This window comes from Aspergillus homomorphus (assembly GCF_003184865.1).
Source record: "Aspergillus homomorphus CBS 101889 unplaced genomic scaffold BO97scaffold_22, whole genome shotgun sequence".
NCBI lineage: Eukaryota > Fungi > Ascomycota > Eurotiomycetes > Eurotiales > Aspergillaceae > Aspergillus > Aspergillus homomorphus.
The window spans coordinates 439,817-464,039 of record NW_020291908.1 but is presented as its reverse complement, the minus strand read 5'-3'; the positions used below and the strand labels follow the sequence as shown (position 1 = coordinate 464,039).

The 24,223-nt window shown below is 54.7% G+C and overlaps 10 protein-coding genes across 10 annotated transcripts; 7 read left to right on the top strand and 3 right to left on the bottom strand.

Moving 5' to 3' along the window:
• Positions 1–54: 54 nt before the first annotated feature.
• On the top strand, positions 55–2,275 carry BO97DRAFT_370557 (cytochrome P450; the record flags this gene model as incomplete). Its single annotated transcript, XM_025692780.1, has 5 exons — positions 55–238; positions 289–506; positions 581–767; positions 833–1,959; positions 2,056–2,275. The coding sequence occupies 5 exons, from the start codon at positions 55–57 to the stop codon at positions 2,122–2,124; spliced, it is 1,785 nt and encodes a 594-aa protein (XP_025550713.1). The 3' UTR covers positions 2,125–2,275.
• Positions 2,276–3,800: 1,525 nt separating this feature from the next.
• BO97DRAFT_346902 (Pfs, NB-ARC and TPR domain protein) lies at positions 3,801–6,267 on the top strand (the record flags this gene model as incomplete). Its single annotated transcript, XM_025691832.1, has 2 exons — positions 3,801–4,818; positions 4,889–6,267. The coding sequence occupies 2 exons, from the start codon at positions 3,801–3,803 to the stop codon at positions 6,265–6,267; spliced, it is 2,397 nt and encodes a 798-aa protein (XP_025550712.1).
• Positions 6,268–6,498: 231 nt separating this feature from the next.
• Positions 6,499–7,824, bottom strand: BO97DRAFT_346984 (Tm-1-like ATP-binding domain-containing protein; the record flags this gene model as incomplete). The annotated part of the gene is made up of 1 exon (XM_025691837.1): positions 6,499–7,824. The coding sequence occupies one exon, from the start codon at positions 7,822–7,824 to the stop codon at positions 6,499–6,501; it is 1,326 nt and encodes a 441-aa protein (XP_025550711.1).
• A 299-nt stretch (positions 7,825–8,123) lies between these two features.
• Positions 8,124–9,125, top strand: BO97DRAFT_347094 (TIM-barrel enzyme family protein; the record flags this gene model as incomplete). The annotated part of the gene is made up of 3 exons (XM_025691841.1): positions 8,124–8,208; positions 8,283–8,428; positions 8,523–9,125. The coding sequence occupies 3 exons, from the start codon at positions 8,124–8,126 to the stop codon at positions 9,123–9,125; spliced, it is 834 nt and encodes a 277-aa protein (XP_025550710.1).
• A 394-nt stretch (positions 9,126–9,519) lies between these two features.
• BO97DRAFT_392142 (SDR family NAD(P)-dependent oxidoreductase) lies at positions 9,520–10,571 on the top strand (the record flags this gene model as incomplete). Its single annotated transcript, XM_025693856.1, has 2 exons — positions 9,520–9,571; positions 9,648–10,571. 2 exons carry the CDS (start codon positions 9,520–9,522, stop codon positions 10,532–10,534), a joined length of 939 nt encoding a protein of 312 aa, XP_025550709.1. The 3' UTR covers positions 10,535–10,571.
• A 650-nt stretch (positions 10,572–11,221) lies between these two features.
• BO97DRAFT_415133 (uncharacterized protein) lies at positions 11,222–14,014 on the bottom strand (the record flags this gene model as incomplete). The annotated part of the gene is made up of 8 exons (XM_025696377.1): positions 11,222–11,483; positions 11,924–12,029; positions 12,085–12,147; positions 12,203–12,236; positions 12,288–12,364; positions 12,424–12,564; positions 12,619–13,294; positions 13,328–14,014. 8 exons carry the CDS (start codon positions 14,012–14,014, stop codon positions 11,222–11,224), a joined length of 2,046 nt encoding a protein of 681 aa, XP_025550708.1.
• Positions 14,015–15,471: 1,457 nt separating this feature from the next.
• BO97DRAFT_406191 (uncharacterized protein) lies at positions 15,472–16,294 on the top strand. The gene is made up of 2 exons (XM_025695364.1): positions 15,472–15,963; positions 16,066–16,294. Exons 1-2 carry the CDS (start codon positions 15,697–15,699, stop codon positions 16,228–16,230), a joined length of 432 nt encoding a protein of 143 aa, XP_025550707.1. The 5' UTR covers positions 15,472–15,696; the 3' UTR covers positions 16,231–16,294.
• Positions 16,295–16,491: 197 nt separating this feature from the next.
• BO97DRAFT_370541 (DEAD/DEAH box RNA helicase) lies at positions 16,492–20,516 on the bottom strand. The gene is made up of 5 exons (XM_025692779.1): positions 20,193–20,516; positions 19,796–20,116; positions 19,328–19,739; positions 16,853–19,270; positions 16,492–16,794 (listed from the first exon to the last, which is right to left on the bottom strand). Exons 1-5 carry the CDS (start codon positions 20,334–20,336, stop codon positions 16,520–16,522), a joined length of 3,570 nt encoding a protein of 1,189 aa, XP_025550706.1. The 5' UTR covers positions 20,337–20,516; the 3' UTR covers positions 16,492–16,519.
• A 320-nt stretch (positions 20,517–20,836) lies between these two features.
• BO97DRAFT_406188 (HMG-box domain-containing protein) lies at positions 20,837–22,358 on the top strand. The gene is made up of 3 exons (XM_025695363.1): positions 20,837–21,530; positions 21,591–21,908; positions 21,960–22,358. The coding sequence occupies exons 1-3, from the start codon at positions 20,955–20,957 to the stop codon at positions 22,062–22,064; spliced, it is 999 nt and encodes a 332-aa protein (XP_025550705.1). The 5' UTR covers positions 20,837–20,954; the 3' UTR covers positions 22,065–22,358.
• Positions 22,359–22,556: 198 nt separating this feature from the next.
• Positions 22,557–23,080, top strand: BO97DRAFT_97934 (uncharacterized protein). Its single transcript, XM_025701175.1, has 2 exons — positions 22,557–22,703; positions 22,761–23,080. Exons 1-2 carry the CDS (start codon positions 22,659–22,661, stop codon positions 23,046–23,048), a joined length of 333 nt encoding a protein of 110 aa, XP_025550704.1. The 5' UTR covers positions 22,557–22,658; the 3' UTR covers positions 23,049–23,080.
• The last annotated feature ends 1,143 nt before the right edge of the window (positions 23,081–24,223 follow it).

Below are 24,223 nucleotides of genomic sequence, written 5' to 3'. Positions count from 1 at the left end.
CCATTCCCAGTCGCCAATCTCAACTTCCCCCGATTAAACCACCATGTCAATACAATGCTTACGCCAACGCTGATCCTCGCACTGCTTCCCCTGGTATTCCTCTATCTGTGGCGCCGGCTTCGATATCTGCGATTCGAACAGTATGCCTCGTGGCCGCAACTCCCCCCTTCCCTCGTCTGGGGCCACATGAAGGCGCTGAACGACTTCGTCAATCGCGGCGAACGTCGCAGACATGTCGGTTCGCTTGTCCCTCATGTATTCTATCGCATTTAATCTAAAAGCCTGCAGACCATGTATTCGAAGATGTGAAGGCCTACCTGGGCAATCCGCCGCTGTATTTCCTCGACCTTCGCCCGGTGGTGGGCGTCCTCGGCATCGTGTGCAACCATGAAATCGCCGAGCAGATCGCGAGAAGCACAAAGACCTTTCCCTATAGTATGGGCAAGTCTCCAACTATGAAAGCGCTGGAGCCGTTACTGGGGCCCAATTCTTTGATCACAGCCGAGGTTTGTGTGATTGGAACCCTTTTTTCCGGGCCATTGGCAGCTGATACGTGGATGCTTCGCTATCTTTCCATTAGGGCGATAAATGGAAAGCTCTACGCAAGCGCTATAATCCGGGCTTCGCTCCTCAGCATCTTCTCACATTGCTGCCGTGCATTATCGACAAGGCGCGGATCTTCGTTCAGTGTCTTGATGAATATGCCCGGACGGGAGAGGAATTCTCCCTCGAGGACCGCTGCACCAGTCTCACGCTGGATATCATCGGTAACTGCCAATAGCCCTGTTATTTCTCTGGAGTGGAAGCCCCAGGTCTGATACATACATGCTAGGAGCCGTAACAATGGACACAGACATGCACGCCCAACGCCTACCCCACCAACAAAGCCCCCTCACCCGACTCTACCGCCAACTCCTCGCCAGCTACAGCCGCGACAGCAATATCAGCAAATTCCGCCTCTCCTGGCTCCTAGTCCCCTTCACGTATCTCCGCCGCAAGCATCTCGTCCGCCAGATCGACGCCATCCTCATCACACACATCAAGGCGAAATACGCTGAGCAGCAGCAGCAGCATCGGCAACAACAAACTCAAACCACCACATGGGACAGAAATCCCACCTCCCGCAGCGTCCTCGCCCTCAGCCTCCAAGAAACCGACACCGACCACCTGACTCCAGAATTCCTCCACGAAACCGCCGACCAGCTCAAATCCTTCCTCTTCGCCGGCCACGACACCACCAGCATCCTCCTGCAATGGACCTTCTACGAACTCAGTCGGACTCCGCGTGTGCTGCAGGCTGTCCGGCGCGAGCTGGATACGATCTTCGGCAAGGATACGTCCTCTTCACCGGATGCAGTCGCGGAAATGTTGTTGAACAGTGGCGGGGAAGACAAGTATCTCTCGCAGATGACGTTTACCGCGGCAGTCATCAAGGAGATCCTCCGCCTCCATCCCCCCTCAGGTTCAGCGCGATATGCACCCCCAGGAACAGGGTTCATAGTGACGCTTCCGGACGACGGACGGACGATATGTCTTGATGGGGTGGTGATGTATAACTGTGCGACAGTGGTGCAGCGCGACGAGGCGGTCTACGGGCCGACGCGGGAGGAGTTCTGGCCTGAGCGGTGGTTAGAAGGGGGTTTTGGTTCCTGTGGTGGTGCTGTTGAAAGTGGTGGTCGTGGTGGTGGTAGTGCATCTCCCAAGGATGGTGAGAAGTTGAAGTTTGGAGGTGGTGCAGAGCAGATCCCCGCAAGTGCGTGGCGACCCTTTGAGCGCGGCCCTCGCAACTGTATCGGGCAGGGGCTTGTGTATCTCGAGGTCCGGGTCATTCTTGCGTGTACGCTCCGGTATTTCGATTTCGAGAAGGTTGGGCTAGGGGCTGTTGCGCGGGATTCGGCGGGTGAGCCGGTGCTGGATGCGGAGAGGGGCCGATTTGAGGTTGTGGAGGAGTTGTTTAATGTGAGTTTTTCTTCTCCCCCTCCTACCATCCTTGGTTGGTTTGTTTATTGTTTGCGTGTGGTGTGGGGTATGCTAATGGGATACGGCGGCGTTTAGACGATGCAGGTCACTGCTAAGCCGGTGGATGGGATGAGGATGAAGGTGAGGTTTGCTTCTGGGGAGTGAGAGGTTGGTATTTGTGGATAGGGTGGATGGGTGTTTTGTGCATGGGTTGCTAGGTGCTGTGAAGGTAGACCGAGAACCGGTGGATATTTTATTGAATGAGAAGATGGCAGGCATCCTAATATTGCGAGACACGTCGCGAAAAAGAATCGCTTCGGGCAAGAATCTCGAAGATAGTAAGTGTAGGCAAGCCATCTGATAGTAATCCAAGTACCGCACGGCAGGCATTTGGTCCCCTCCCTTAGTGGCTACTCGGGGCGGGTTCGGGCGGATCCCTGGGGTTCCAATCGGGGGGGAACGGCTGGTCTGAGCCTCTGAGTACGGCGGACGATTGCCGCCATCGGGCAAATGAGGTCTGGGGTGAGTGGCCGGGAGGGGCTTAAGGGCCCCAGTTCAATACGGGGTCGGGGCGGCAACGGGTCGGCCCCGGCAAACTTGAGATCTTCCCTTCTTTTCTTTTTCTCCTGGCATAATAACAGTCTCCTCTGAAATACCCATGGGCCATGAGTAACTCTGTTCATGCTGTCTACCATTCGAGGATCTTGTTCTTATGCAGTGGCTGTAGCGATACTGACCTTTGGAAGTAGCTTGGTCTGTTATTCGCCCCCAAACCAACAAGGTCGATACGTGCTGATGAGGAGGGTCATGGGCTGACTAAGTAGCCAGAACGGAGTCCATGTGCGCTACTTACCTAAGAAGATACAAGGGCTCAAGTTCGCTTGCTGGGTTGTCGGTCGATTGGGAGAGCCATCTTAGCTAGTTAAGGCATCTAAGATCATTCAGACTACAATGCTCCGGGACCGGAACACATTCACTCAACCATCACCACCACCACAACAACAGGCGTGGGCGTGCAGAGTGCGGTTCATTAAGAGAGCTTGCTGCAGTCAGCGACTCACTAAATCTAGAGTCTCATGGCCTAAACGATATCATCGCCGCTCTCATTACCAAAGTCCCAAAACTCAACTCCGTGAGACAGGCCGGCAGCTTCCAAATAAAGCGCCACTTTTCCCTGGTGTGCTCCATCCCCGATAAATAAACGCCATTATAGTCGTATCGAATCGTGCCTGCAACCAAAAGGCGGCTTGAGAAAACAACTATCTGGCCCGTCGTGTTAGCGTTGGGAGACGGGGGATGCTACGTGGCAGATCGGTCCGGGAATAAGCACACCATGGAGCTCCTTTCTAGCTACTACATAGATACCAGTATCTATGCAGTTGGTGTGTAATTCAGCGAAGCCTCCTGGCAGGGCATGCTAAACATACATGGCATGGCGTGGCCATACATAAGTCTGGTCGGTCCGGCGCATTCACCGAAGCGCGCGCCACGCATGGTTCTGGGCAACTTGCCAATGTTTCGAGAGCAACGCGGACAGTTTGAGGCATGGCGATTCCGTACCACTTATTCCAAGATGCCAGCAGCTCAAGTGCTTGAGAGCGACAGCCCGAAACCAGCCTCATGCACTGCCCCCTCACCCCTGAGCGGCTATTTAAGACCTGTGATTGGCAATGATCATAAGCTCGAGTGCCTATTAATACCTCTACCTACTCCCACCCAGATACATTTCCAGATCTTTCTCAATATGCTTCACTCATCAAGTTTGTGAAAGAAAGAGGGAGGCTGTATAACTTGGTCTAAGTTGGCAGGCTGCTCGGTAGCTACTCCTCGGGCCAAACGCAATGCGCCCCAAAAGCCGGGCCGATTTCGCAATCGCAATCATCTGCGCCCTCCCCCTCGAGGCCGATGCCGTCGAGGGCCTCTTCGACGAACACTACGATCGACTAGGCCAGCACTACGGCAAGCAGCCCGGCGATGCAAATGCCTACCTGACCGGCAGGATCGGTCAGCACGATGTGGTCCTGTCCTACATGCCCGGCATGGGCAAAGGGAGTGCAGCTAGTGTCACATCAAGCCTACGGGTCAGCTACACGGGCATCCAGCTGGCTTTGTTGGTAGGAATATGCCAAGGCGCGCCGTCACCCTCCAAACATCAAGAAATATTTTTGGGGGACGTGATCATCAGCGATTCGGTGATTGAATATGATTTCGGCCGACGATATCCGGGGGGTTTTCGACGGAAGACGGGTGTCCTTGACGCGCTCGGACGGCCGGATCGTGAGATACGCACGCTGCTCAATGGCCTTCGGGGGTCGCGGCCCAGCGCAGAGCTTCAGACTCAGGTGTTGCGGCATCTGCGCACGCTACAACAATTGGAAGAGCGGTGGGAGCACCCCGGGGTTGATGATGTGCTCTTCGATGCTTCGGTCATTCACAGGCACCATGAGTTGGGCTCTGGTGTCAGGTGCTGTTGTTTGGAGGGTGGCTCACTGAACGACGTCTGCGAGGACGCGTTGGATATGTGTTGCGATGAGCTTGGATGTGACAGGAACCAAGTCATACGGTGCCGGAATCGGCTTGAAGCGGATAAAGTGGCGACACATATTGGAACCGTCGCGTCCGCTGATACAGTGATGAAATCAGGGAAACACCGTGATGAGATTGTGAAGAAAGAGAAGATGATTGCGTTTGAGACGCAGGGGGCTGGCGTGTGGGATAATGTGTCGTGCATCATCATCAAAGGGGTGTGCGACTATGCTGACAGCCATAAAATTGAATCATGGCAAGCATATGCCGCAGCAACCGCAGCGTCCGCGGCAAAAGCCTTCTTGGAGTACTGGAGGCCTCTGCAACGAGAAGGTCAGTAATATGATCGAATATCAGCAAACCTTGTGCTCAAGACTAAATATATTCTTTGAGTTCTCTATAGATGTCAGCAAAGAACGGCACCTGATGATCCCATTCAGAAGAAACCCACGCTTCGTTGGTCGCCAGCAAGAGATAGCCGAGGCCGAAGAACGAATTTCTATCGCCGATGGCCCCAGGATCGTTGCTGTGACCGGACTGGGTGGAGTTGGAAAGACGCAAGTCGCTCTGGAGCTGGCCTACCGGATGCGAGACCAAGACCCCGATTGTTCGATTTTCTGGATCCCTTGCACCAGCTATGAGTCTATCCAACGAGCCTACATGGCAATTGCACAGCTAGTGGGCTTACAGGGGGTAAACCCAGCTAGGATCAAAGAGCATCTCCAGGCTTACTTCAGTAGTCCCGACAGCGGCAAGTGGCTTCTGATCTTCGACAATGCAGATGATTTGGACATATGGACCAAGGGAGATAGTAAGACTCCGCCACTGAAGAACTTCCTGCCTCGAATCGATAAAGGCCATACTGGTAGTATCATCTTCACCAGCCGCAACCGGAAATTGGCCGTGAGACTGGTATCTGCGGATGTTATACTTGTTCCTGAACTTGACCATGACACGGGGTTGGAGCTGCTCAAAAGATCTCTGCTTCGAAGCGAAAGTCTACTTGTCGACTCTCAAACAGCAACTACTCTTCTGAAACAGCTTACCTTTCTTCCATTAGCCATCACTCAAGCAGCAGCATATATAAATGAGAATGGGATTGCATTGGCTGATTACTTGCTGCTTCTCCAGGAAGAGGAGGCTGATGTTGTCGAGCTTCTGAGCGAAGACTTCAGCGATGATGGCCGCTACAAGGATGTTCAAAATCCTGTGGCTCTGACGTGGCTTATCTCCTTTCATCAGATTAAAAGGATTGACCCTCTTGCCTCAGACTACCTGTCTCTGATGGCTTGCATCAATCCGCGCAATATCCCGCACTCGTTCCTGCCCCGACCCGCATCCAAAAAGAGGATAGTCGAAGCCCTTGGGCTTCTCAGCGCCTACTCATTTATCACCACCCAGCCAGGAGAAGGCTCCATAACCCTTCATCGCCTGGTACATCTGGCCACGCGAAACTGGATGAAGAAAGAGCAACGGTTCTCGCTCTACGTACGAAGAGCGGCAAGCCAATTGAGCGAGGCCTTTTCACAGCACGACCATGCCAACCGACCATTGCTGCGGCAATACCTGCCTCACGCCATCTTCTTGATTCGTGAGGACGAGTTCAGAAGCCAACAGCAGCGGTACATTGACTACATGCACAATGCGGACACCTGCCTGGATGGTGATGCGAGGTATCATGAGGCAGAAGATCTGTTAGTGCAGGTAATGAACATCTGGAAACGGGTGCAGGGGCCCGAGCAGCCCTCGACTCTGATTAGTCAAGGGGAAATCTTGCATTAAAATATGGCAATCAAGGAGGATAGGAGGAAGCCGAGGAGCTTGGTGTACTTGTGATGGAGGGAAGTTCGACTTGGTCTGTCACAGGCATCAAACAGCGAGCTTTCAAGTATGTCTTCCCGGAGGCAGTAATTCTGTATTAGAGCTTTCTTACTCTACCTGCATTGAGCATCAAATTTTTGTCCAACACTTGCCAGATCCTCACATTGCAAAGCACTGCTTATACTGCCGGCATCATTCCTCCATCACCAGTCTTAGGGTGTCCACCAAAACTTTCGCAAATCCGGGATGATTGACATCCTCCTCCCTTCTTACTACCTCCACCCCAGAGCCATCTAGCCCCTCCTCGATCGTCCGAAACAACACCTCATCCGCCTCCGGATGCCAATACGCCTCCCCTTTGACATCCAACTTACTCACACCCCCAGTCGGCAAGACCACCACGATATTCTCCGGCTTCCGCGCCCCCCGCAACTTCTCAACAATGAACCTCCCCACCTTACGATTCTCTTCGGGGGTAGTCCTCACCAGCGTCACCGTCGGATTATGCTCATAGATGTTGCGGTCTGCAAGCCTCTCAGGGACTGTATCCCTTGTGCCGTAGTTGATCATATCGCACGCGCCCACGCTGACCACCTGAGGGATCCCCGCGGATGCCGCAGCCTCCAGTCGATGCGGTCCCGCGGAGAGCACGCCGCCGACCAGCTCATCGACAATCTCCGATGTGGTCAGGTCGATGACCGCGTCGAGCTGGTGCTCGCGGACGAGCCGCTCCATGGCCTTGCCACCGGAGCCGGTGGCGTGGAAGATGTACACCTCGTTCGGCTCCGGGAGCTCAGCTAAGAGGCGCTGAATCTCGGTGACGCAGGGCGTTGTCACGCCAAACATGGTGATTCCGATCCTTTTGGGGTTGGGAGAGTTGTTTTCGGGTTGATTGCGGTTGGTGGCGTTTAGGGCTTGCTGTTGCTGCTGGTGATGGTGAAAGTAGGATACAGCCATCGCGCTGGCTGCCGCGGCTGCATTATCCAGAATGCGAGTGAGGATTGAATTGGTTCCCGCGATGTCGACGACGCTGTACATCATGATGATGTCGGTTTCTTCGACGTAAGGGGCTATGTTGCCGCTGGCCATGGTGGAGAGCATCAATTTGGGGAAGCCGATGGGGAGGGCGCGGCGCATGGCGGCGGTGGCGATGGAGGTGCCGCAGCTGCCGCCCAGGGCGAAGATAGCGTGGATCTTGTGCGCATTGTAGAGGTCGGAGATGATGCGGGTGGTGGATTCGGTGACGGCCTGGGTGTAGGATTGGCGGGAGAGGGAGGTGTAGTCGGTTGATTCATTGGCGTGTTGGTGTTTGTGGTACTCGGAGCCGAGCTTCGGATGGGGAATGTCGATTTCAGGGTGGTCTAGAGGTTCATGACCGATATCTAGCAGTAGCACTGCTGGTGATGGAGTACCGGCGGAGGATGAGAGCAGTTGCGAACGTGTATAGAGCAGCTCCGCCAATTTGGTATCGCACGTGCCGACTAGGAGGACAGTCGGGGATGATGGAGTTGAGGACATGGTTGTGTCTGCAACTCAAGGGATTGTTTTGATTATGAAGACATGATCTTAGGTGGGGATCTTAATGCTCGAGTGTGATATTTATCGTGAGGGAGTCTGAGGTGGGGTTGATGATGTATGAGGTTCTGGTGTAACGTTGGATCTGCACGATGATGTTGTCTGTTTGTTCTGCCCCTCTTCTTCTCTGCAACTTTCCTCTTCCCTGAACTCTTCTCCCCCCATCTCCCAGCTTTGTTATCGTTTGTCTTTCGAACATTACTCCTCCTTGCAATCAAACAAACACACGGCCGTCTCACAAAATGCGCCCAACAAACAGACAAGAAGTCCTCGCCCGTTTGCGCAAGACCATCGCAGATGGCTCTATCATTGTCGGAGCTGGAGCTGGTACCTCTCCCTTCGGCCTCAATCCCTCCTTACCACATGCATAGATAGGTATAGCAAGCTCACCAAAAGCGCAGGAATTGGACTCTCCGCCAAATTCATCGAAAAGGGCGGAGCCGATCTCATTCTAGTCTACAACTCGGGCCGATTCCGCATGGCCGGCCGAGGCTCTCTAGCAGGCATGATGCCCTGCTCCGACGCCAACGCGGTGGTCGTCGAGATGGTATGGCAATCCCATCTCCTAAATCTACTCACCCCTCAACCCTCCATCCCCAACTAATCAATCCCCGAGCGAGGCTAAACAAAGCAACAACCAGGCCTCCGAAGTCCTCCCGATCGTCGAGAACACGCCCGTTCTCGCAGGAGTGTGCGGTACCGACCCCTTCCGCAACATGAGCGCGTTCCTCACGCAGCTCCGCACGTTGGGCTTCGTGGGCGTGCAGAACTTCCCCACGGTGGGGCTGATCGACGGCAAGTTCCGGGCGAACCTGGAGGAGACGGGCATGGGCTACGACCGCGAGGTGGAGATGATCCGGCTGGCGCACGAGATGGACCTCGTCACCACACCGTACGTCTTCAACGTCGACGAGGGCGAGCGCATGGCGCGCGCCGGCGCGGACGTCATCGTCGTGCACCTCGGCCTGACCACCTCCGGCACCATCGGCGCGCAGACTGCGCTATCGCTGGATGATTGCGTCGGCATCATCCAGGAGGTCCGCGATGCCGTCGTCCGCATTAACCCCGAGGTTATCGTGCTGTGCCATGGTGGTCCTGTGGCTGGGCCTGACGATGCGCAGTATGTGCTGCAGCGTGTGAAGGGCGTTCATGGGTTCTTTGGCGCTAGTAGTATGGAGCGATTGCCTGTGGAGAAGGCCATTGAGGAGAATGCGAGGGCGTTTAAGGGGGTGAAGCTTGGTTGAGCTTTCGGTATGTGTTTTGTATAGTTAGCTGGATTGCGAGTGAAGTGTGGAGAAATTGGTAACGGATGGATGTATTTTTTGTTGGTGTTGTTGGCCCGCCGGGGTATCAGGCCCGATTAGGGAATTTTCCGGCGAGCGTAGTATACTTATCGCAAGTGGAGAATGATAGTATGGGGATGGTTCAGGTGATCAATTCTTATTATCCGAGCGGAATTCAGTTACAGCGCAGAGGGATTTAGCCGTGATGAGTTAGGAGATTATAGTTCGAGGGGAGCATATCAATTACAAGAGGGGCAGATACTATTTTATTCCAGACTCCCCCGCCATCTCCTCTCTCTGTCTCTCCTCTACACTTTCCACTCCCGCCGAACCTACACTACGTCTACTCTCCAAGATGTCTGGCATTCTCGCAGGAAAGCTCGCCATCATCACCGGCGGATCCCGAGGTAAGCACTTAGTAGTTGTGGAAACATGCACAAATGCCACCGCAAGCACCAACTAACCATCAATCCCACTGCACAGGCATCGGCGAAGCCATCGCGCACAACCTGGCTCGCAAGGGCTGTTCGCTCCTCCTCAACTACACGTCGGACTCGTCGCGGGCGCGCACCGAGTCGCTCTGCCAGCAGCTTGCGCGCGAGCACTCAATCCGGTGTGTGCCAGTGCAGGCAGATCTGAGTGACCCGGCCCCAGCCATCGAGCACATCCTCAGCGTCGCGCGCCACGAATTCGCCTCCACCTCATCATCATCATCATCCTCCTCTAGCACCTCCAACCAGCAGCAACCGCAACCCCTTACAATCGACATCCTCATCAACAACGCAGGCGTATCGCAGGACCGGTTCCTGAACGACACGGCCAAGGGCGCAATCGACGCGGAGTACTTCAACTGGCACTACACGATCAACGTGCTGGCGCCGCTGCTGCTGACGCAGGCGGTGGCGCCGTACCTGCCGCGGCACGCGCCGCGGGCGGGCCGCATCGTCAACATCTCGTCGGTCTCGTCGGCGCTGGGCTTCGGCGGCCAGTCCGTCTACGGCGGCACCAAGGCCGCCCTCGAGGCCATGACCCGCACCTGGGCGCGCGAGCTGGCCGACTTTGCGACTGTCAACGCCGTGAACCCCGGCCCCGTCATCGGGGATATGTATTTTGCCACGGGTGAGGAGTTCTGGAAGCAGATGCAGGGGTTTCAGGATGCTACGCCGCTGAGTAAGATGCTGGAGGACGATAAGCAGTTGGATGCGCTGTCCGAGGAGCAGAAGCGGTTGATTCGGGAGAAGATGGGTGGGCGGAGGCCCGGGTTCACTGGGGAGGTGGCAGGTGTCGTGGGGATGTTGTGCACTGAGGATGCGGGTTGGTGTACTGGGAGTGTGGTTTGTGCTAATGGGGGGTTGAAGTTTACGACTTGATTTTGGGGGGCGGGGATGTTAAAATAGATAGATTATAGAAGAATTGGATCTCTTTAGAATTATGCTAGGCAGTTATGATGGTGGTTCTGTTGAGTAGGTAATACAGACAGCAGCAGGCACGTGAGCTTACCTCCGCCGGAGCGGACGTCATGCATGCCATGCCATCATAGAGCTCTCTTTCTCTTTCTCCTTTCTCCCCGCAACGACTTTCTCCTCCTTTCATCTCAATTCTCACACCGAACTCAATTCATCCAATTTCACTACAAACCCAATCAATTACTTGACTAAATCCAAAATGCCACCGAGAGGACTCCCCACCACGCTCTCCCCTAGAGCCCTCCACCTCCAATTGACATCTTATCCGCGCATCCCCCGCATACTCCGTCCCTTATCAACCGCCGCCATCCGAAGCCGAACAACCACCTTCCCCCGAACCTCAGCTCCAATCTCACCCTCACCCGCAACCCGATACCTTCATCCCCGGACCCCCATCGCGAAAGCAGCCTACACAACAAGCCCAACAGGCAAATCCACCAGCGACGTGATCGTGGAAGAGCTGCAGGATCTGTACGCAATCCCTCAAACCCCCCGCCCAAATCAACCCAGCCCAATTAACAAAAGAATTAGATACGAAACGGCGAAAGACGAATTCGAGATCGCGACGGAGAGCACGGACGGGGCGACGATCTACGCGGCGTCGGACCGGGAGGCGGCGCGGGAGGCGCTGAACGAGCTGCTGGCGGTGTACGCGCTGTACACGCGGGACGTGTCGGTGCTGGACGCGGCGGGGCGGGCGGGGGTGGAGAAGGTGTTTGGGGTGGAGGACGGGGCGGAGGCGCCGGCGACGGTCGACACGGGGCTGAATCCGCAGGGGGTGGATGCTGAGACGCGGGCGGAGGTGCGGAGGCGGGTTGGGCAGCGGGTTCGGGAGTTGAAGGGGGGGGTTGAGCTTTTAGAGGAGCGGGGGAAGGAGGATTAATCGATAGGTGTCCAGGAATCTGAAAGGAAGGGGGGTCCCGGGGGTTCTCCCCTGGATAACGCCTATTCTAGTGGTATAGAATGAGGTTGCCAGGAAGCTGAAGGGAAGGGGGGTCCGGGGGTTCCCCCCCGGAGTCTTTTATTCTGGGTATAGGATTGAGGGTGGCCAGGGAGTTGAAAGAAAGGGGGGTCCGGGGGTTCTCCCCCGGGAACGCTTACTTTGAGTTTAAAGTGAGATGTTTGGGAAGGTGACTCTAGTTGTATGATTATGGTTTACAAGAGGGAAGAAATTAATGAGGTAGTGGTGGTGGTGGAGGTGGTGGTCATTGTCCATAATACATCTACATCCATATCCACATCTGGAACATTGCTCTGGCTATATATAGGGTATCGTAACTCGGCACAGCTCACGCCACTCCGGCGAGTGACAATCCGAACTGGTCCGTCAAAGGAGAAGGCATAGTGGTGCTGCTACTGCAGTCTTTATGCGTGCTTTTGAGGTGTCGTTTGAGTTGATCTGTCATTCATGTCCCATTAGCTGGATCCCGTGTCAAAGGCGAATGGATACTCACCGTGGCGCGTGAAGCTCTTCGTGCAGCCCGGGTAGTGGCATTTATGCCGTCGCTCGCCGTGCGCTATCGCCAGTCAGCTACTATCCTATGGTTCTTGCAACCTCAACCTCAAACTTACTCAGTCGGTGACTGGACATGTTGGACGACTGCATCTGTCAGTATTGGACAACGACGACAACTCAAACGCAACAAAGAACACGTACATCGCCCGTTTGGAAGTTACAGCCCGGATATGTGCATTTGAAAGGCTTTTCGCCCGTATGGGTCCGCGAATGCGTTTCTGTGCTCCAGATTAGTGAATGACATCTCCTGACCGGTCCCAAGGAAACAAAAACATACTCAGCTCGCTACTGTCGGTAAACGACTTGCCGCACTCGGCGCATTTGTACGGCTTCTCGCCGCGATGGCTGCGCTCGTGCCGCTCCAGCGTGGCCTGGCGGGCGAAGAACTTGCCGCACACGGAGCATTTGAAGTTCTTGTCTAGTTCGCGGTCAGTGGATGATCTATAAACTACCGATGATCTAAGAAACTTACAGTTGCTGTGCGTCAGGAAGTGGCCCTGCAGCTTGGACTTCTGCGAGAACGGCTCGTCCGGCCGGTGGCAGCCCTCCCAGCAGCAGTAATACCCCGTGCCCTTGGCACCCTCCACTGTGGCCATGTGGCAGGCGATGAGGTGCTCCTGCAGACCACAGGAGTCCGAGAAAGTGGCCCCGCAGGCCTTTTTGGTGCCGTCGGCGCTGATCGTGGTCCATCGGCATGTGTGGGACTCGGTCTCGGGGATGTACTCCGGGCTGGTCAGCACGGAAGACGAGCCTCCGTCCAGCGGAGGCGGCGTTTCCCCGGGACTCAGCTGGGAGCTCACGCTGGACCGGGAGTGGCGCGAGTAAGGGGAGTAGGGAGAGTAATGATGGTGGGCGTGGCTGTGGGTTCGGCAGCGGTGGACGTGTGTGCGACAGGGTTTACGTTGTGTTGTGACTGTGGGTGTTTCTTGGGTGGGCGTTAGGTTGGTCATGTCGGTCGTGTCGATGGCATTGTGAGTGTGGAGGTGACTGTGACTGTGACTGTGGCCGTGGTTGTGGTTGTGGTTGTGATTGTGAGGATGGCTGTGATTCGGGTTGGGATTGATATGGAAGCAGGTAAACGAGTTCGAGGTGGCATCGTCGGTAGGCTTCTGATGCTCACTGCAGTCTGGCACCTGCTGTACGTGGAACTGATGATGGCATGTACTCAGGTCTGGACATACGTTCATCATGTGAAAGACGTCCGCAGGGTTGACCGAGGTGGGCATCGGATACCACGCGAGGTGAGCATCTTTGGAGAAATCGTGGCACTGGAAGTGCTGATGGCTGTGGGAGTGGCAGTGTGACATCGGCCCGGGCGCGAAGGGAGCGAAAAAGGCATCTGTGGAACCCACCAGGCCGGTGGCAGGGAGCCCGGCTGGCTTAGGCTGCTCGTCCGGCGCCTGGGGCAGCGTGGTCGAAGACAGCAGATCGGTTGACTCGAGGTTCAACGGCGACCCTAAGGCTAGTAACGCCTCGAGACTGTGCTCGCCATAGGCATTGGTGCCACTGCCGAAGCAGTGCTCATCAAAGCAGACTGGGTCCGTGCTGTCGCAATTCGTATCATTGCAGTGAACGTCATCACAATGTGATACAGAGCACTCGGCGACCTCCTCGCAGTCGACGAAGCCGTCGCAGACGGATGGGCAGGTGGTGGAGCAATTGTCCATGTCACAGCAATCGTCGTCAACGTGACAGTCCTCCCCGACATCACAATGGGGGACCGCCGGGTGATGCTCCTCCTCGGAGCAATTCCATTGGGGCACCTGAGCCTCGGTCTCAGTAGGCTCTTCCGGGTCTTTTACGTCCAGATGGAATGCCTCCCAATGGCACTCCAGACAGAAATCGTCTTTCTTCGTGTGCGAAGCCATGGTGTCGTGTGAAGGGAGGGCCATGGGCAGCGCCGGCTAGGAAGTGAAGTGAAGGAGACAATCTATGCCTCAGGCGAGTCGACAAGAGTCACGGTCTCACAGAATCCTCCGCCCTGATGACCGATGGGAGCGGGGACTGGTGTGGAAATAGACTGATGGTCTGGTCTGGGGTCTGTCTGGCTATGTTCTGTCGTCAGTTTCAAGTGTGGCAAGTCAGCCCAGTCCCCCTCCTCCACCTCCTCCACCACCACCACCACCACGCGAGCGGACATGACATGTCACATACCAATTAGAACAGCAGATTATGCAAAGGATCGTCCAGCGATAGCTAGAACCTGTGGTGCGACAGAGGCTATGCGCAAAAGTCTCCAGGAAGCGTGGAGAGAAAAGACAGACCGCCTGGGTTGAGCGGGCAAAAGAGCCTGAGGACCTTGGGAGCCAGCATGAGGGCGCATGTAGGTAACCGATGTGGGATGTGAGAGAATCTGGGATCCAGCAGTCGCAGGGTGAAGTACGGTAGGTTTGGGTAGACCAGGTTTAGGGTAGCCTGTGTACTGAACAGCACTGCTTCAGGGCACTGTAGGGGGCGTAGAGTCAGGGCCGAGTAAAGCCAGTAGGGCAGGTATTTTCGGTACCGATACCGTCGCAATACCGACGCGGATCTAATCAGAGGGAAAAAATAATGAGGACCTTGGGGACGAGGACCTTGGGGAATGGCGTCATGTCCCCCACCACCACTCCCAGCCAATGGTAGCCCGCTAAATGTCAGGATTTCTCAGTCATCTCTCTTCCGTGTAGTTACAGGGAGGATCCGTTGTTTCTGAGGTTAATTCAGAGTGCCGGTTAAACTGCCTCTGACCGATGAGGGTAATAAAAAAAAGTCAATCGGTGAGAGTCTGAGAAGGGGAACCGAACAAGGGAAATCCATCCATTGCACCCACCCATGGGCGGTCCAGACGTTGGGCGGGAAATCTCTTCGACAGGGTTCTGCCCGCCAAATAGAATGAATGCCGCCTTGGGGGATGGCGGCCTGAGGTTGATTAACACAACAGGACTCCGGAGGACTTCCGGTCGGTGAGTCAACATCCATACCTGGACCTATATAGGTTGTTTATCAGTATCGTCCAATTAACAGAGGGATGTTGTCTAGCTTAACTGATCAGACCGCACTAGAGCAATAATCGTACGTCGAGGTAGTTATCAGCTTGGTAGAAGAAAGCACAACCTCCACCACGAAACCCCAAACTCCTCAGCTGTACCAGTCCCTAACTATACACAGCCCTGAGCCTAGAACCATAGAAATTCCACCAACGACAATGCTCACGATCATCAAGCAAAGCAAGGCTCAGGCCAGCCAACCGTTAAGCTAGCGGCTGCCGCACGTGCCCACCGCGGCTGCCTGCTCCGACGGACCGCATCCTCGCATCAGCCAGCATCATCCGCCGCAACAGCCGCCGCTCCAGACCCAGACTCCAATTCCAGCCTTGATCCCAACCCAGCAGCTAGACACGATACCACCCCACAAGAACTTGACCAACCAGCGCAGAGAACTAAACCTATCCTTACCTCCTACACGGTTCTCCAGCACGAATTGAATCACCCAGCGTGCGACCCCTTTCGTCTTATACTCCAACCTCGACAACGACCCCCGCACGACCACCACCACCACAATAATAACAACAATGGGCAACATCTGCTCCAAATCCTCGAACGAACCCGACGCCTTCGCCCGACCCGGCCGCGTCCTCGGCGCAAACGACACCACCAACACCACCAGTGCAGCCACAACGAAACCCTCCGGCCCGCGCGCCTCGCTCCCGAAATCCCACTCGAGCACAAATTGGGGTTCTGGCCCGTCAGGAAGGACAGTCGGCGGCGATGGTACCGCTGCGTCAACACCCGGGAAGGACAATGAGGATGCGAGGGCAAAGGCCGCGTTGGCGGCGCAGGTGAGTTACAACTATACTATATCTGCATCCTGATGTTTGGCGTGCAGACCGGGAAAGTTGTGAATGGAACAGCGGGCTGATATGCTCGTTTTCGTGCTACAGAAACGTGCTGAGTCTGCGAACAATACCGCTAGCAAGGGGAAGCTTGGGTCTAAGTTGGCGGAGCAGAGGGCGCAGACTCAGGCGCAGACGTTGGTGAAGGCTAGTCAGGATGAGATTGCGGCTAGGGATGCGGATGGGGCGGCGGAGGCGCGGAGGTGGGAGTGAGTGATGGAGAATTTTGAGCCGGTTTCGGTGTTGTATATAGATCGGGAGGTGTAGAGTTGGTGGGGTTAAGTTGGTTGATCATGTTTCATGGCTTGGAGTTTGTTTTGGGCGTTGGTTGCATAGTTTCCTGTGCGGTTTGATGATATTTGCGGGCTTGATATTTTGCTTGTTGACAATGGCGCAATGGTGAATACCCTGGTTGGCTACTTTTATTACAGTGCGCAAAGGATACAGATACAAGGCATGAATGCCATAACGTCTATGACTACATTTAAATCTCGCCACTCAACTAGACCACATTGTACCGTCCACCCACGGGAGCACGAGCGTCGCTGTCCGCCGCGGCGATCGTGCCCTCCTTCAGCAACCGCATCAACTCGCGCATGGCGTTCGTGACGGCCAGCTCTGTCTCACCCTCAACAAGAATATATAGCTTGGGATTTTCTCCAGGACCAGGCTCTTTGCCGGTCGCATAGAAACTGCCCTTGGTTGTAATCGACGTGCCGGTGGCTTCGAGGATCTTGGCGACGTTCGTGCGATTGGTGACAGCCCATCTGGCTTTCTCTGTAGCATGAATTAGTATACACGTCAGAGGTAGAAACAAAGACAGAAGCAAACTTACGGGGGAAGTCGTTGATCTCCAGCGTGGCATGGAAAGCTCCCGCATCTGGGCCGCGATTATCGATGGGCACTCCAGATCTCATCACACCGGCACGGCTCAGACGAGCGTGAATATCCGCAACAGCCGAGCCCACCTTGTCCAGTGGGTTCTTCGATGCGCTGTTAGGATCCTTCTCGGTCCTGTGCACAGTGATCTTGCCATCCAGATCAATACCCTTGGGAACGCCTGGCATAGATGTCGATGCCGTTGCTGTGGCCTGAACGGACGAAATTGCCTTAGCGAACCGATCTTCGGCTTGTTCATTCTTCTTCTCGTCCTTCTCCTCTTCCTCCTCGCCCTCTTCGCCGGTCTTGTACGTGCGCCGTTCACGCAGACGTGCAGCGTCTCGCTCCTGATCCAGCCGTTCCAAGCCTTTACCACCAAAGCCAGAGGCACTGGCCTTCTCCTTACCGGCCTTGACCTTCTCCAAGAATGAGTCGACCATCTTCTGCACCGGTTCGGGAACCTTCTGCCCACTCTGCTTGAGGGCTTTGGCAATGTCCACCGAGTACCGTTCTTGGTCCTCCGTCACGAAAGTGACGGCCGTTCCGGTGTTTCCAGCACGACCGGTACGTCCAGCACGGTGGACATAGTCCTCAAGATGGTTGGGTGCATCGTAATTGACAACAAGCTTGAGTTGCTTGACATCTAGACCACGGGCAGCAACCGAGGTAGCGACAAGGACCGGGAAGATGCCGGCCTTGAAATCCTCAATGGTGGAATCGCGATCGATCTGATCCTTGCCGCCGTGGATAGACATGCACGGATAGCCCTTGCGCATCAGTTCTCGAAGGAGAGTATCGGCGGCTTCTTGGCGATCGACGAAGATAAGAGCCCGGGCGTCCTCGTTCTCTTCGTTCGAATACAGGTTACCAAGCAACTCGAGGAGTCGCACGAATTTTTGATCATCGTTGCGGACCTCGACAATCTGCGTAATCTCTGGAGCAACGACACTCTTGCCACCGACCACAATCTCAATAGGTTTGGTAAGGGTCTTGCGAGCCAGCGCTTCCATGTTCCGCGGGAAGGTAGCGGAGAACAGAACGGTTTGCCGATCAGGCCGTATGTTGGCCATGATCTTCATCACCTGGGGCTCAAAACCCATGTCGAACATACGATCAGCTTCATCAAGAACAACGTATGTGACCCGACGCAGATTGGTGACCCGTCCAGCGTTAGCTGCGAGAAGGTCAATCATACGCCCAGGCGTGCAGACGATTATTTCGGCACCGCGCTTGAGATCGGCAATCTGGTCCTTGATGGGAGCTCCACCGTAAGCGCAGACAGCCCGAAGGTTCAGGGCTTTGAGGAATGGTTTGCAGTCCTTATGAATCTGTGTCGCCAATTCGCGGGTAGGCGTCATGATCAGACCTATCGGGCCTTCCATATTCTCCAACGGCCGTTGATCCCTGATATGCCGGAACATGGGGATCAAGAACGCGATCGTCTTACCCGAACCTGTTTTCGCAACACCAATGACATCCCGACCAGACATGATTGCAGGGATCGCTTGCGCTTGAATGGACGTGGTCCTCTCGTAGCCAAGCTTCTCAATCACATCCAGAGTCTGCACGCCTAGTCCGCATTGAGACCACTTCTGCACTGGCTTGGGAACATCCACACCGCGAACTTTAATGCCATCGAGTTCCAGCCGCAGGCTTGCAGCCTCCTCCTCGGAAATTTGCGCCAAGTCAGAAGGCTCAGTGTAGAACTTTCTCCTGAATGGCTCGTATTCTACTTTCTGATGATCGACCGCGGGGATATCTTTTTTCTTCTTTGCCTTGTTGGCAATAGCGAGGAAGTCATCCGCATCCCCCTCGCCGACAGCAGTCACGTCAATATCGTGCTCATCGCCGAAAATGGCCTCCGGCTGCTGTTGTTTGGTGCGCGAGAACGTCGCACCGGCCTTCTTCCTTGGAGGAGCGGACTCGACGAGCTCGGACATGAAAGCATCCAATGGGTCAACCTCCTCTTCTTCCTCTTGAGCATCGACTTCCATGTTGTCGAGGGGCTGGTTGTTTGATACGTCTTCCATGACCGTGTCACCGTTGGTTTCTTGTGGGTTGTCCGTGGATTGAGCCAACTGCAAGCGCTCCTCTCGCCTTTCGGCAGCTGCGCGGGCGGCTGCCGCGTTCTCTTCCTCCGTCCCATCATGCATGTCGACATCGTCCTCGTCATCATCCTCGGCACCCGCGCCTGCAGTTCCATTTATATCCTTCGTATCGTCCAGGGGCGGGGTTGGCAGCCTCTCAAGCTTCCGCCGGGTTGACTCTTCCTCCCCGAACCCCAAAGTCCTTGTAGCGGTGGACTTTTCAGCCTCACCGGCCTGTTTACTGCCCAAACCAAACCTGCCCACATTGCCTTTGGCTTTTAAGGTAGCTTGAATTCTAATGTTAGTCTTGAAACGACGGGCTTTGAGAGGGGAAGGGAGCGTACAGGAAGAGCTGCTCGTACCCGGAGCCGGGCTGCCAGATGTTGGGGTAATGGTGGATTTTGCGGGAAGTGGCACAGCAACGTCGTTGCCCAACACAGCTGGCGCAGGCGAGGTTGTTGAGGCTCCCTTCTTAGCAATAGCCTTGGGATCAAATTTGCCCGCATACGAAGCGGGTGCCGCATCAACAACCTGCGGGGCTGGAGATTGAGGAGAACTGACAGCCGGCGATAAGCCAGACTTTCTATCAATTTCTTCCAAGATACTCCGAGCTCCACCAGCCGCAGCAGCCTCGCGCTGCTTGCGCTCCTTCTCGGCTGCTTGTTTCTGTTTCCATGCCTCCAATTTCGCGCGCCGTTCTGCTCTTTTCTCGTCTTCTGTTGGGGCTGCGGGCGCTGGAGTCGACTGTTTGGATGTCTAGAATAAACGTATCAGCCTTACTCCATAGAAAGAAACGGACAGCGGTATCTTACCTGATGAGACCTAGACCGCGAGCGCCTCGCCCGATCCCGGCTGTCGTCCCGTCTAGACTTGTGTTTCAAGTCAGCAGAATCATCTGTCCGTCTCCGAGCCCGATCGCGGGAGTCTTCTCGCCTGCTTCGATAATCCCTATCGCGGCTTCGTCGACGGTAGTCCCGCTGCTCGTCTCGGTCTCTTGACCGGCGCCGATCGCGTGAGCGATCCCTGCGGCTGGGGCGATAGCTGTCTTCATCACGATAGTCGTCACGTCTGTCTAACGAGCGGTCGCGTCTCCGGTAGGAATCTCGGTCGCGGTCGTGGTCACGGTATCGTCGCTGCAAGTCCGGGGGAAACATGATTAGTTTGGGGTTCACCGTAAGATCTAACGAGGTTGGCCACAGAATAACTCACCTCCGGACTGCGCGATCGGCGGTAACTCCTGCCATCGTCGCGCCTGCTCCTCTCATAGCGCTCATCGTCTCTGCGACTCCGTCTGGATGAGGAATATGTGCTGCCTACAGGTGATGGTGAGCGAGTATCCCCGTGGCGAGCCATTGTTGCAGGCCAACGATGAGTAGTATCACGGAGACTCAAGAGAAAGCTCGAGCACGTGGATAGGATATTGAAGTGGATGTTTACCCTTCCATTCAGTTATTTCAGTTAGACCAGTGATTAGTGTGTCGATGTTGCGCTGATGGCGAGTCTCAGTTGGGGAGGAAAGATGTACTCTAGATCTTGATCGCCGTCGTGTTCTTGGCCCGGCATTTCTGGGAGACTTCGGACGGGCCGCAAGAGCAAGGTCATACGCCACGTGACTTATATGCGCCGCCCGGCTTGATGCCCGAGTCACGTGAGATAGGTTCTTCCTGATACAAGTTCCTGGCAAACGGTTCATGACCTAGGCGGGGGAGCTGCGCGTCCACTCCCGGTGGTGCAGCCCAGAGTGCTTTCGTTTCCCAACCTCTTCCGGTTCCGTCAGTGAGCTCTATTCCCCCTGCGAAACTGCGCTCCCTCCCCTTCCATATAGAGGAGAGCTAACACTTCAGCCGACAGGCTTTTTTTGTTTTTTTTTTTCCTCCCTTTTCCCATTCAATTATTAGGACCTAATCTTAACAACCGACCCATTCAGTCTGGTCTCGTGTTTGCAGCGACCTCCGGGCATTGTTTTGAACCATGTCTACCAAGCTTGCTCGCCAGGGAGGCGCGTTCCTCCAGCACCTCAACGTCAGCGAGGCTTTCTCGCGTCCCGCTCGTCAAATGATCTCTCAGACTCATATCAGACGTCTCTCCATGTTCCCGCGCGGTCGCTTCGCTGGCCTTCTTGCCGCGCGTGCCCCCGTTTTGCGCCCAAGCTTGATCAACACATACGCGACTGCCGCCAAGACCAAGACTAAGACTACTAAGGCTAAGGATTCCGAGCCAAAGCCGAAGGCCGCCAAAGGCGCAGCTGCTCAAGGAACCTCCAAGATCCGAAAGGTGAAGGTTCAAGACAAGGATGCGGTTAAAGAGGAGAAGAAGAAGAGCAAGCCTCTGTCCGAGGAACAAAAGAAGAAGGCACTCAGAAAGGAAATCCGCCAGACCAAGGAGCTATGTCTAACTCCGCCCCCCATGCTTCCTCAGACTGCGTTTGGTGTGGCCCGGAAGGTCATGTCGGAGACGGTTCAGAAGGAGCGGCGAGACCTGCGGGGCATTTACATCAACCTTGAAGCTATTCAGCGGGCGAGGAACCTCACCGCCGAGGAAGAGGAGGTATTTGCCAACGCCCAATGCACGGGGTAGAATTGATGCTGATGATTGCTTTCAAACCAGGGATTCGCGCGCACCGCCGAGGAGAATAAGGCGAAGAACGAGGAAGCCATGGCCAAATGGATCAAGAGCTACACCCCTACCCAGATCCGAGATGCCAACAAGGCCAGGCGGAGACTCGCCAGACTGACCGGCAAGAAGGGAACCAAGCATACAATGCAGCTCGAAGACCCTCGCCTGGTTTCCCGCCCTCTGGTTCCTTTTGCTCAATTCGTCAAGACCCAAATGCAGGAAGACCTGGGACTAGCGAGCCTGCCCATCAAGGACCGGATGCGCCGCATCGCCGAGTCCTGGAAGAGTGTAACGCCTGAGGAGAAAGAGGTACTGTCCAGGCTCCCATGTCCGCCGAAAACCGCTAACACCAAGTCATAGGTTTACCAGCAGGCTTACAACGAGGACAAGGAGCGTTATATTCGCGAGTTCAAGGATGTCTACGGAGATGAACCCTCCATCATCGGAAAGGAGGCGCGCGAGTAAGGAGATTATCCCGCATGGATTAAGGATGATATGATAGCAATTTTGCTAAGCAATGGTCTCGGAGTGTCTACTAATGGGTACTGGGATGGAATGGGTCTCCGAGCCAGGATGAACTAGAGATGTTTCCTAAACAATGATCGGTTGCTTTGGCCTCCGATTTCATGCCCTGTCTGTACCGCTTATCTTGTCTTCTCTTGTCAAGCTTCAATCGTGAGGGATGGCACTTGTATTGATGACTCTTGTACTCTATGAGAAGAACAGAATGAAAGGTTGTGAAATGAGATTGGCTCCACGAGACTAGATACCATGCCTGGGAAGCGGCACTTTGACTAACCATCCGCTACCAATTCCTTTAAGAAGCCATGATGTAGCTTAAATGTCCTCGCACTCAACCTCCATTCCCGCGTCAAAAGAATAGAAGCGTTGCCCGAAAGCCGCACAGTGTAGACTCCCAAACAATCGGCTTTCCGCGCCTAGCTATCGAATCAGCCTATGACTCACAGCAGCAGCAGCAGCTCTTTGTATCACAGACCCATTATAAAATCCAACCATACCCTTTGGTTTGAGTGCATTGCCGCCAACACGTGGAACTGAATGTTGCGATCTAGATGTTCAGATGCTGAGATATTGGGCATGAAGGTGAGCAGCTGCATCACAGATCATGCAGTCGATGGGGACTGAGGGGCGGGCATACAGCTTCCATCCATACATACCTCTGCGAGGCTTTTTTTTTTTTTTGGCTGCTGGTGTGGTTTGTCCCCTGGCACATGCAGCGGCCTAGATCCTGTGAGTCATTCTGTTGCTGTTGTTGATGTTGTCTACAAGTGCTCGGTCGTGTATCTGGACTTTGGGACCGCCCACTTCCCTACGTGCCCGCCTGCGTGCTGTCGATCGGCGGAAATGGCGTTGCGGGAATTTATACTTCCTCGGGGTGCGGTGAAACGGGGTCGTGTTTGGGATTGTGTTTATTTGCTAGGCGTTTGAGGGGTCAATGCGGTTGGAGGGTTGGACTGGCTTTTTTGGTGTTGGCTTACATGGTGGATTGGTTTCATGTTGGATTCCGTGGTTGATTTTTTATTGATGCTCTTTCAGTCAATTGGATATTGGCTGTTGGAGCGTTTGTGCCTGAGTCTTCGAGTCCGTGATGCACTCCTGGTACAGTACAAGAAAAACATACTAACCAGGTTTCTGGAAGCAGGTGAATAGCTAGAACACACTCTAAAGACATTGAATGCTATTCATCGGTCCAATCGCTGACGGCCTTAAGACTACTTCAATTCGTTAAGGTAATTTCACTGCTGACTTGTATAGCTTCAATAGAACAGCTGCAGTTCAAGATGACACAAAGACCTCGTCTACGCGCGGGGAAAGCTCCCGGGAGCTCCCAATCCAAGCAATAAGTTAGACGACTGGCCACATGAGAGTAAGAGTGAGCTGATTGATTCTTTTGCGGTGGTTACGGCGCTTGATGCTATGATATTAGCTTTTCTCTCCAAGCTCGCATGACTCTCGCCTCCTGATTTTTTTTTTCTCTCTCCTATCCGGACCGATTGACTGGCCCGCCGCAGTCGCACAGGAGGTATATCACAGTCTCAAGTGTTGCTGAAGAAACACCGGACACGAAGAAAAGAGGGACACAGACGGGCTGCAGTGTTGCCAGCAGCGGTGGTGGGACGAAGGATGGATGGGCATGCATATGACCCTCTCTGCTGTGCGGGACACCGGGAATGCCGGTAGCACTACTCCTGCCTCAGTAGACTAGATAGGGTCTTTCTTGCAACACTGCAGCAATTGCGGGTATCGGAGACAAATCGTGAGAACAGCTGTCAATGCTAAACACATTTTTGGATGCTCCTACAGTAGTCGATAGTGTCTAGTCTACTAGAACCGGAAGAGCAAAGTCAAGCGGCGGCGGCGTCAGATGGGGTTGTTGACTTTCCCCAGCGGCCCACGCGTTTGATAGGCTCTGGGCTATCTTTGCCTTCGATGCGGTGAAGAACTGCTTCCATTTTTGACGCAACCCGAGTTTCTCGCTGAATAATAGTGGACAGACTTTTTCCTTCTGGCTGCCTGATGGTTGCATCGCAGCATGTCGGATGATGAAGCCCTGCAGTGTCAATCTTGGGTTCATGTTGAGTTGCTGCTGTTGTTGTTGATGT

Bases quoted from the DNA above. Each gene is read 5' to 3' on its own strand.
- BO97DRAFT_370541 (XM_025692779.1), bottom strand. From the start codon at position 20,336: ATGGCTCGCCACGGGGATACTCGCTCACCATCACCTGTAGGCAGCACA. The intron at 20,117-20,192 runs GTGAGTTATTCT...CCGGACTTGCAG, and splicing joins GCCGATCGCGCAGTCCGGAG to CGACGATACCGTGACCACGA. The intron at 19,740-19,795 runs GTAAGATACCGC...CGTTTATTCTAG, and splicing joins CGCGGTCTAGGTCTCATCAG to ACATCCAAACAGTCGACTCC.
- BO97DRAFT_406191 (XM_025695364.1), top strand. From the start codon at position 15,697: ATGGGCAACATCTGCTCCAAATCCTCGAACGAACCCGACGCCTTCGCC. The intron at 15,964-16,065 runs GTGAGTTACAAC...TTCGTGCTACAG, and splicing joins AGGCCGCGTTGGCGGCGCAG to AAACGTGCTGAGTCTGCGAA.
- BO97DRAFT_406188 (XM_025695363.1), top strand. From the start codon at position 20,955: ATGTCTACCAAGCTTGCTCGCCAGGGAGGCGCGTTCCTCCAGCACCTC. The intron at 21,531-21,590 runs GTATTTGCCAAC...CTTTCAAACCAG, and splicing joins TCACCGCCGAGGAAGAGGAG to GGATTCGCGCGCACCGCCGA. The intron at 21,909-21,959 runs GTACTGTCCAGG...ACCAAGTCATAG, and splicing joins TAACGCCTGAGGAGAAAGAG to GTTTACCAGCAGGCTTACAA.
- BO97DRAFT_97934 (XM_025701175.1), top strand. From the start codon at position 22,659: ATGTTGCGATCTAGATGTTCAGATGCTGAGATATTGGGCATGAAG. The intron at 22,704-22,760 runs GTGAGCAGCTGC...GCGGGCATACAG, and splicing joins CTGAGATATTGGGCATGAAG to CTTCCATCCATACATACCTC.